We start from the raw sequence: 11514 nt of genomic DNA on the forward strand, positions 1-11514 counted from the left end.
TCAACATTTGAACATTTGAACATTTGAACATTCAAACATTTGAACATTGAAACATTTAAACAATTGAACATTTAAACATTTCAACATTCAAACATTGAAACATTTAAACATTTAAACATTTAAACATCCAAACATTTGAACATTTAAACATTTGAACATTTGAACATTAAAAAATTTGAAAATTTGGAAATTTTAAAATTAAAAAATTTAAACAGTCAAACATTTGAACATTTGAACATTTAAACATTTGAACATTTGAACATTTGAGCATTTGAACATTTAAACATTTGAACATTTAAACATTCAAACATTTGAACATTTAAACATTTGAACATTTAAACATTTGAACATTCAAACATTTAAACATTTAAACATTTAAACATTTAAACATTTACACATCTAAACATTTAGACATTCAAATATTCAAACATTTAAACATTTGAACATTTAAACATCTGAAAATCTAAACATTGAACATTTAAACATTTAAACATTTAAAAATTTTAAAATTTAAAAATGTAAAAATTAAAAAATTTAAAATTTAAACATTAAACATTTGAACATTTAAACATTCAAACATTTGAACATTTAAACATTTAAACATTTAAAATTTAAACATTTAAACATTTAAACATTTAAACATTCACACATTTAAACATTGAAACATTCAAACATTTAAACGTTTAAACATTTGAGCATTTAAACATTGAAACATTTAAACATTCAAACATGTGAACATTTAAACATTTAAACATTTAAACATTCAAACATTTGAACATTTGAACATTTGAACATTTAAACATTAAAACATTTGAACATTTAAACATTTGAACATTTAAACATTTAAACATTTGAACATTCAAACATTTAAACATTTACACATCTAAACATTTAGACATTTAAATATTCAAACATTTAAACATTTGAACATTTAAACATTCAATCATTTAAACATTTGAACATTTAAACATTTAAACATTTAAACATATGAACATTTAAACATTAAACATTTAAACATTCAAACATTTAAACATTTTAACATTTAAACATCTTAACATTTAAACATTAAAACATTTGAACATTTGAACATTTAAACATATAAACATTTAAACATTTAAACATTTAAATATTTGAACATTTAAACATTTAAACATTCAAACATTTAAACATATAAACATTTAAACATTTAAACATTCAACATTTCAACATTTAAACAAATTAAAACATTTAAAAAGTTGTGGTACGGGATGTACTTTCACGATTTCTTCATAGAGAGGGAGGTGTGTTGAATAGAGTTAACTCAGGCAGTAGTGTAACTCATTCAATTGAAAATCGCTGTAGCATTAGCGAATTTAGTGGGAAAGGAGAATTGAAAATCTGATCCGAGATAAGGAGATGAGGGGTGAATGATTTTGATAACAATTCATTGTATTCCAGCTGTCAACAGTACAGGAGCCGATGGAGAAGAGCGAAAGAGATAGGTAGTATTGCTGATGTGTGGAGCGGGTTGCCAAATGTGCTTTTCAAGGTGCTCGAGTGTAGGAGCAGTACTAGGTAGACTCCTAATGTGTTCCATATGAGGGGTGAATGGTTCTCTTTTCTTCTTTTTTCTTTTTCTCTTCATTCTTCACAGGTGTGGTGCGCCGTTTTACTTTTCCTTAGTTTCCAGATTACTCCATACCTGTGTTGCTGTCAGCTAGGAGCTGTCGTTATCGTGTGTTATCGGGAGAGAACAAGCGATGAGGTCTATTGCTAATTGCTGTTATAATCGTATTAAACATTCAAACATTTGAACATTTAAACATTAAAACTTTCAAACATTTAAACATTTAACATTTAAACATTTAAACATTTAAACATTTAAACATTTAAACTTTCAAACATTAAACATTTAAACATTTAAACATTTAAACATTTAAACATTTAAACATTTAAACATTCAACATTTAAACAAATTAAAACATTTAAACATTTAAACATTTAAACATTTAAACATTAAACATTTAAACATTTAAACATTAAACATTAAACATTTAAACATTTAAACATTTAAACATTTAAACATTTAAACATTTAAACATTTAAAATTTAAACATTTAAACATTTAAACATTTAAACATTTAAACATTTAAACATTTAAACATTCAAACATTTAAACATCTCAACATTTAAACATTAAAACATTTGAACATTTAAACATTTAAACATTTAAACATTCAAACATTTAAATATTTGAACATTCAAACATTTAAACATTCAAACATTTAACATTTAAACATTTAAACATTTAAACATTTAAACATTCAAACATTTCAACATTTAAACGAATTAAAACATTAAAAAAGTTGTGGTACGGGATGTACTTCCACGATTTCTTCATAGAGAGGGAGGTGTGTTGAATAGAGTTAACTCAGGCAGTAGTGTAACTCATTCAATTGAAAATCGCTGTAGCATTAGCGAATTTAGTGGGAAAGGAGAATTGAAAATCTGATCCGAGATAAGGAGATGAGGGGTGAATGATTTTGATAACAATTCATTGTATTCTAGCTGTCAACAGTACAGGAGCCGATGGAGAAGAGCGAAAGAGATAGGTAGTATTGCTGATGTGTGGAGCGGGTTGCCAAATGTGCTTTTCAAGGTGCTCGAGTGTAGGAGCAGTACTAGGTAGACTCCTAATGTGTTCCATATGAGGGGTGAATGGTTCTCTTTTCTTCTTTTTTCTTTTTCTCTTCATTCTTCACAGGTGTGGTGCGCCGTTTTACTTTTCCTTAGTTTTCAGATTACTCCATACCTGTGTTGCTGTCAGCTAGGAGCTGTCGTTATCGTGTGTTATCGGGAGAAAACAAGCGATGAGGTCTATTGCTAATTGCTGTTATAATCGTATTGAACATTCAAACATTTGAACATTTAAACATTAAAACTTTCGAACATTTAAACATTTAACATTTAAACATTTAAACATTTAAACATTTTAACATTTAAACATTTAAACATTTAAACATTTAAACATCTAAACATTTAAACATTTAAACATTTGAACATTTAAACATTCAAACATTTAAACATCTTAACATTTAAACATTTTAACATTTAAACATTTAAACATTTAAACATTCAAACATTTAAACATTTAAACATTTAAACATTTAAACATTTAAACATTTAAACATTTAACCATTTAAAACATTTAAACATTGAACATTTAACATTTAAATATTGAAACATTTAAAAATTTGAAAATTCAAAAATTTAAACATTCAACATTTGAACATTTGAACATTTGAACATTTAAACATTTGAACATTGAAATATTCAAACAATTGAACATTTAAACATTCCAACATTCAAACATTGAAACATTCAAACATTTGAACATTTAGACATCCAAACATTTGAACATTTAAACATTTGAACATTTGGACATTAAAAAATTTGAAGATTTGGAAATTTTAAAATTTAAAAATTTTAACAATCAAACATTTGAACATTTGAACATTTAAACATTTGAACATTTGAACATTTGAACATTTGACATTTAAACATTTAAACATTTGAACATTTAAACATTCAAACATTTATACATTTAAACATTTGAACATTTAAACATTTGAACATTCAAACATTTAAACATTTAAACATTTAAACATTCAAACATTTAAACATTTAAACATTTAAAGATTTAAACATTCAAACATTTAAACATTCGAACATTTGAACATTCAAACATTTAAACATTTGAACATTTGAACATCTGAAAATTTAAACATTTAAATATTTAAACATTTGAACATTTAAACATTTGAACATTTAAACATTCAAACATTCAAACATTTGAACATTTAAACATCTAAATATTAAAACATCTAAACATTTAAACATTTAACATTCAAACATTTAAACATTTAAACATTTAAATATTTGAACATCAAAACATTTTAACATTTAAACATTCAAACATTTGAACATTTAAACATTTAAACATTTAACATTTAAACATTTAAACATTTAAACATTTAAACGTTTAAACATTTGAGCATTTAAACATTGAACATTTAAACATTCAAACATTCAAATATTCAAATGTTTGAAAGTTTAAATGTTTGAATGTTTAAATGTTCAAATGTTTAAATGTTTAAATGTTTAAATGTTTAAATGTTCAAATGTTTAAATGTTTAAATGTTTAAATGTTCAAATGTTTAAATGTTTAAATGGTTGAATGTTTTAATGTTTAAATGTTTAAATGTTTAAATGTTTAAATGTTTAATGTTTAAATGTTTAAATGTTTAAATGTTTAATGTTTAAATGTTTAAATGTCTAAATGTTTAAATGTTCAAATGTTTGAATGTTTAAATGTTTAAATGTTTAAATGTTTAACTGTTTAAATGTTTAAATGTTTAAATGTTTCAATGTTTAAATGTTTAAATGTTTGAATGTTCAAATGTTAAAATGTTTAAATGTTTAAATGTTTGAATGTTCAAATGTTTTAACGTTTAAATGTTTAAATGTTCAAATGTTCAAATGTTTAAATGTTTAAATGTTGTATTGTTTAAATGTTTGAATGTTCAAATGTTTAAATGTTTGAATGTTTAAATGTTTGAATGTTTAAATGTTAAAATGTTTGAATATTCAAATGTCTAAATGTTTAGATGTGTAAATGTTTAGATGTGTAAATGTCCAAATGTTCGAATGTTCAAATGTACCTTTAAGTGGTAACGTAGCAAGTTGGAACAAATTCGATAACGTGGGGTTTTCTAGGCCCCCCAACACATTTCTATAGAATTTTTGTTCATTGCTTAGAATATTCAACTTTTGAGGATTTGAAAGTGATAAGGCTTCAATAAGAATTCATTTTCAAGTTAAATATGACTTTTATTCAAGCAATAATAATGAATTTAACTTTTTACAAGAATATTTATTACAAGTTCAATATTTCCTCATAGAAAACACAAAAGTTTTATATTAGCCTAATGTTGATAAGTATGTCATCACATCAATTTGATTAATTTCAATTGTTTTTACATATTATCACATATAAATGCTTTTCATCTGAATAATTATGAAAATAAGAATTCATTTTCAAGTTAAATATGACTTCATTTCAAGCAATAATAATAAAACAAGCAATCCAACTTTTTACAAAAATATTTATCACAAGTTCAATATTTCTTCATAGAAAACACAAAAATTATATACTAATCTTGATAAGAATGTCATTACATCAATTCGATTAATTTCAATTGTTATTACATATCATTACACAAATTACATATAAATGTTTTCAATCTGAATATTCATAAAAATGTCACTACTCTGATTCCTCTGATACCTCAACCTCATGCTCCAAGCAGGATTCACAAACAGTATTCATATGCTTCATACACATTTGTTTTTTGCACTTGAAACATGAGGTCTTTACCTTCACATCTTTTTCCCTGGGGCATATAGTGCATCTGGACCTTGATCCAGGAGTAGCAGAAGGACCTGCTTGAGGATCAACAGGAACATTTAGAGGATCCATTTTAGCCCTCTTAGCTGCTCTTCCCCTTATTTCTTTTGGCAAGTGCTTATTACTAGCCCTCATTTTCAGTTGTTCTGAAACTAAGTCTAGGCCCAACCTCTGAAGAAATTTTCTACGGGAAATTCTACTCTGGGGGAAGTTACCCTGATATACAATATAGCTATTTATTGCAGCAATGTCTAAAATTCGAAAGAAGAGTGTGAGAGGCCAGCGGTTTGTTTTCCTGGCTGTTGAGTAGGTTGCACACAACTTGTCTACCACATCCACTCCACCTTTTGTCAAATTATAGAGGGTAATTATTTCTTGTTTAGATGCTTCTCCTGTTGTTTCATCAATTGTGTCATCTTCCAAGTGCATGGTCGATAACAATAAAACATTTTTATTTTTTTTGGAACATATGAAACTATAGTTTTGTTCTCTTGAAATGCAAATATTGAAGATTTCAATGGACGATTTTTAGAAAGTAGAACTGGTGGCAACTCCTTCTTGTTTTTCTTCACTGTCCCTACCATTGTTACTCTTTTTCCTAACAATTTGTCTGCAAGAGGAAAACTAGTGAACCAATTGTCCACAGTCAAGTTTCTACCTGTACCATGGATTGGTACTGTCAGACGCATTGTTACGTCCATAAAATTTAAAATTAAAATTTAAAAATTTAAAAATTTAAAAATTTAAAAATTTAAAAATTAAAAATTTAAAAATTTAAAAATTTAAAAATTTAATAATTTAATAATTTAAAAATTTAAAAATTTAAAAATTTAAAAATTAAAAATTTAAAAATTTAAAAATTTAATAATTTAAAAATTAAAAATTTAAAAATTTAAAAATTAAAAATTTAAAAATTTAAAAATTTAAAAATTTAAAAATTTAAAAATTTAAAAATTTAAAAATTTAAAAATTTAAAAATTAAAAATTTAAAAATTAAAAATTTAAAAATTTAAAAATTTAAAAATTAAAAATTAAAAATTTAAAAATTTAAAAATTTAAAAATTTAATAATTTAAAAATTTAAAAATTAAAAATTTAAAAATTTAAAAATTTAAAAATTTAAAAATTTAAAAATTTAAAAATTAAAAATTTAAAAATTAAAAATTAAAAATTTAAAAAAATTTAAAAATTTAAAAATTAAAAATTTAAAAATTTAAAAATTTAAAAATTTAAAAATTTAAAAATTTAAAAATTTAAAAATTAAAAATTAAAAATTTAAAAATTAAAAATTTAAAAATTTAAAAATTAAAAATTTAAAAATTTAAAAATTTAAAAATTTAAAAATTAAAAATTTAAAAATTAAAAATTTAAAAATTTAAAAATTAAAAATTTAAAAATTTAAAAATTTAAAAATTTAAAAATTTGAAAATTTAAAAATTTAAAAATTTAAAAATTTAAAAATTTAAAAATTTAAAAATTTAAAAATTTAAAAATTTAAACATTCAAACATTTGAACATTTAAACATTTGAACATTTCAACATTCACACATTTAAACATTGAACATTTAAACGTTTAAACATTTGAGCATTTAAACATTGAACATTTAAACATTCAAACATTCAAATATTCAAATGTTTGAAAGTTTAAATGTTTGAATGTTTAAATGTTCAAATGTTTAAATGTTTAAATTTTAAATGTTTAAATGTTCAAATGTTTAAATGTTTAAATGTTTAAATGTTCAAATGTTTAAATGTTTAAATGGTTGAATGTTTTAATGTTTAAATGTTTAAATGTTTAAATGTTTAAATGTTTAAATGTTTAAATGTTTAAATGTTCAAATGTTTAAATGTTTAATGTTTAAATGTCTAAATGTTTAAATGTTCAAATGTTTGAATGTTTAAATGTTTAAATGTTAAATGTTTAACTGTTTAAATGTTTAAATGTTTAAATGTTTCAATGTTTAAATGTTTAAATGTTTGAATGTTCAAATGTTAAAATGTTTAAATGTTTAAATGTTTGAATGTTCAAATGTTTTAACGTTTAAATGTTTAAATGTTCAAATGTTCAAATGTTTAAATGTTTAAATGTTGTATTGTTTAAATGTTTGAATGTTCAAATGTTTAAATGTTTGAATGTTTAAATGTTTGAATGTTTAAATGTTAAAATGTTTGAATATTCAAATGTCTAAATGTTTAGATGTGTAAATGTTTAGATGTGTAAATGTCCAAATGTTCGAATGTTCAAATGTACCTTTAAGTGGTAACGTAGCAAGTTGGAACAAATTCGATAACGTGGGGTTTTCTAGGCCCCCCAACACATTTCTATAGAATTTTTGTTCATTGCTTAGAATATTCAACTTTTGAGGATTTGAAAGTGATAAGGCTTCAATAAGAATTCATTTTCAAGTTAAATATGACTTTTATTCAAGCAATAATAATGAATTTAACTTTTTACAAGAATATTTATTACAAGTTCAATATTTCCTCATAGAAAACACAAAAGTTTTATATTAGCCTAATGTTGATAAGTATGTCATCACATCAATTTGATTAATTTCAATTGTTTTTACATATTATCACATATAAATGCTTTTCATCTGAATAATTATGAAAATAAGAATTCATTTTCAAGTTAAATATGACTTCATTTCAAGCAATAATAATAAAACAAGCAATCCAACTTTTTACAAAAATATTTATCACAAGTTCAATATTTCTTCATAGAAAACACAAAAATTATATACTAATCTTGATAAGAATGTCATTACATCAATTCGATTAATTTCAATTGTTATTACATATCATTACACAAATTACATATAAATGTTTTCAATCTGAATATTCATAAAAATGTCACTACTCTGATTCCTCTGATACCTCAACCTCATGCTCCAAGCAGGATTCACAAACAGTATTCATATGCTTCATACACATTTGTTTTTTGCACTTGAAACATGAGGTCTTTACCTTCACATCTTTTTCCCTGGGGCATATAGTGCATCTGGACCTTGATCCAGGAGTAGCAGAAGGACCTGCTTGAGGATCAACAGGAACATTTAGAGGATCCATTTTAGCCCTCTTAGCTGCTCTTCCCCTTATTTCTTTTGGCAAGTGCTTATTACTAGCCCTCATTTTCAGTTGTTCTGAAACTAAGTCTAGGCCCAACCTCTGAAGAAATTTTCTACGGGAAATTCTACTCTGGGGGAAGTTACCCTGATATACAATATAGCTATTTATTGCAGCAATGTCTAAAATTCGAAAGAAGAGTGTGAGAGGCCAGCGGTTTGTTTTCCTGGCTGTTGAGTAGGTTGCACACAACTTGTCTACCACATCCACTCCACCTTTTGTCAAATTATAGAGGGTAATTATTTCTTGTTTAGATGCTTCTCCTGTTGTTTCATCAAGTATGTCATCACATCAATTTGATTAATTTCAATTGTTTTTACATATTATCACATATAAATGCTTTTCATCTGAATAATTATGAAAATAAGAATTCATTTTCAAGTTAAATATGACTTCATTTCAAGCAATAATAATAAAACAAGCAATCCAACTTTTTACAAAAATATTTATCACAAGTTCAATATTTCTTCATAGAAAACACAAAAATTATATACTAATCTTGATAAGAATGTCATTACATCAATTCGATTAATTTCAATTGTTATTACATATCATTACACAAATTACATATAAATGTTTTCAATCTGAATATTCATAAAAATGTCACTACTCTGATTCCTCTGATACCTCAACCTCATGCTCCAAGCAGGATTCACAAACAGTATTCATATGCTTCATACACATTTGTTTTTTGCACTTGAAACATGAGGTCTTTACCTTCACATCTTTTTCCCTGGGGCATATAGTGCATCTGGACCTTGATCCAGGAGTAGCAGAAGGACCTGCTTGAGGATCAACAGGAACATTTAGAGGATCCATTTTAGCCCTCTTAGCTGCTCTTCCCCTTATTTCTTTTGGCAAGTGCTTATTACTAGCCCTCATTTTCAGTTGTTCTGAAACTAAGTCTAGGCCCAACCTCTGAAGAAATTTTCTACGGGAAATTCTACTCTGGGGGAAGTTACCCTGATATACAATATAGCTATTTATTGCAGCAATGTCTAAAATTCGAAAGAAGAGTGTGAGAGGCCAGCGGTTTGTTTTCCTGGCTGTTGAGTAGGTTGCACACAACTTGTCTACCACATCCACTCCACCTTTTGTCAAATTATAGAGGGTAATTATTTCTTGTTTAGATGCTTCTCCTGTTGTTTCATCAATTGTGTCATCTTCCAAGTGCATGGTCGATAACAATAAAACATTTTTATTTTTTTTGGAACATATGAAACTATAGTTTTGTTCTCTTGAAATGCAAATATTGAAGATTTCAATGGACGATTTTTAGAAAGTAGAACTGGTGGCAACTCCTTCTTGTTTTTCTTCACTGTCCCTACCATTGTTACTCTTTTTCCTAACAATTTGTCTGCAAGAGGAAAACTAGTGAACCAATTGTCCACAGTCAAGTTTCTACCTGTACCATGGATTGGTACTGTCAGACGCATTGTTACGTCCATTGTACTATTTGAAACATTGAAGGGCCCATCATTTTGCTTCCCTACATAGACCTCACTGTTGAGTACATACCATGTTCTGGCATCCACCAGAGTGAACACCTTCAAGCCATACTTAGCTGGCTTACTCGGAATGTACATTCTAAATGAACAGCGTCCTCTAAATGGCACTAACTGTTCATCCAGAGTACAATACTCAGAGACAGAATAATATTTTTTGCAGTTCAAGTTAAAAGTTTTAATGTTTAAATGTTTAAATGTTTAAATGTTTAAATGTTTAAATGTTTAAATGTTTAAATGTTAAAATGTTCAAATGCTCAAATGTTTAAATGTTCAAATGTTTAAATGTTTAAATGTTTAAATGTTTAAATGTTTTAATGTTTAAATGTTTAAATGTTCAAATGTTTAAATGTTTAAATGTTCAAATGTTTAAATGTTCAAATGTTTAAATGTTTAAATGTTTAAATGTTTAAATGTTTAAATGTTTAAATGTTTCAATGTTTGAATGTTTAAATGTTTAAATGTCTAAATGTTGGAATGTTTAAATGTTTAAATGGTTAAATGTTTAAATGTTTAAATGTTTAAATGTTTAAATGTTTAAATGTTTAAATGTTTAAATGTTTAAATGTTTAAATGTTTAAATGTTTAAATGTTCAAATGTTTAAATGTTTAAATGTTTAAATGTTTAAATGTTTAAATGTTTAAATGTTCAAATGTTTAAATGTTTAATGTTTAAATGTTTAAATGTTTAAATGTTTAAATGTTTAAATGTTTGAATGTTTAAATGTTTAAATGTTCAAATTTTCAAATGTTCAAATGTTTAAATGTTTGAATGTGATGGTCCAACCTGTTAAGGACGTCTCTGCAGACCGCTCCAAGCACCATCGAGCAAACAGGGAAACCCGCCACCCAATTGCCGTCCGATGTGGCTGGGAAACCATCATTCGCCGCCACCAACCTGGAAAAGCACAATATTACATTAGACTCTTCAGTTGGCTATGTTACCAATCATATGATGAACGATTCCATGAACGAATTCAAACTCATGCTCAGCCAAGCCTTGGCAGGGCAGACTAAAGAAATAGAAGCAAGCCATGAAGCTATCCTGGAAAACATCAAAACTCATTATATGCCAACTGAACTTGTAAGCGGCACTCAACTTTTTCTAAACCTTGGAAAATTTGATAACTCCTATCTTCACATGCAACCTAGGCCATTTGTAGATCAGATAAGAGCTGTTCAGGAACTGGTACCCACCTCTTGGCTAGTATGGCACTTCCAATTGTCTAGTCTCCTACTCGGTGAGCCACTGATGTTCTTCCAGAGCCGGATGTGGGCTATCGGAAATTATCTCATGCACATATGATAGTAGAAGCGGGCACTCCTATACAGAATTTGTGGCCAATATAATGTATAGGAATTCCCAACTGGGCGAATCTCTGGTTGATTCATCACTGGCGAGTATACTATTCAAAAAACTCCCTTTCCATGTTTGCAT

The 11514-nt window shown here is 25.7% G+C and overlaps 1 protein-coding gene across 1 annotated transcript; it reads right to left on the bottom strand.

The window, feature by feature from the left end:
- Positions 1–5418: 5418 nt before the first annotated feature.
- On the bottom strand, positions 5419–10216 carry LOC120350261. The gene is made up of 3 exons (XM_039422852.1): positions 9983–10216; positions 6028–6110; positions 5419–5481 (listed from the first exon to the last, which is right to left on the bottom strand). The coding sequence occupies exons 1-3, from the start codon at positions 10155–10157 to the stop codon at positions 5419–5421; spliced, it is 321 nt and encodes a 106-aa protein (XP_039278786.1). The 5' UTR covers positions 10158–10216.
- Between the last annotated feature and the right edge of the window lie 1298 nt (positions 10217–11514).

This window comes from Nilaparvata lugens, chromosome 3, assembly GCF_014356525.2.
Source record: "Nilaparvata lugens isolate BPH chromosome 3, ASM1435652v1, whole genome shotgun sequence".
Classification (NCBI taxonomy): Eukaryota; Metazoa; Arthropoda; class Insecta; order Hemiptera; family Delphacidae; genus Nilaparvata; species Nilaparvata lugens.

Bases quoted from the DNA above. Each gene is read 5' to 3' on its own strand.
- LOC120350261 (XM_039422852.1), bottom strand. From the start codon at position 10,157: ATGTACATTCCGAGTAAGCCAGCTAAGTATGGCTTGAAGGTGTTCACT. The intron at 6,111-9,982 runs GTACAGGTAGAA...TACCAATCCATG, and splicing joins TCTGACAGTACCAATCCATG to GTACAGGTAGAAACTTGACT. The intron at 5,482-6,027 runs GTAGGGACAGTG...ATCCTCAAGCAG, and splicing joins TAGGAAAAAGAGTAACAATG to GTCCTTCTGCTACTCCTGGA.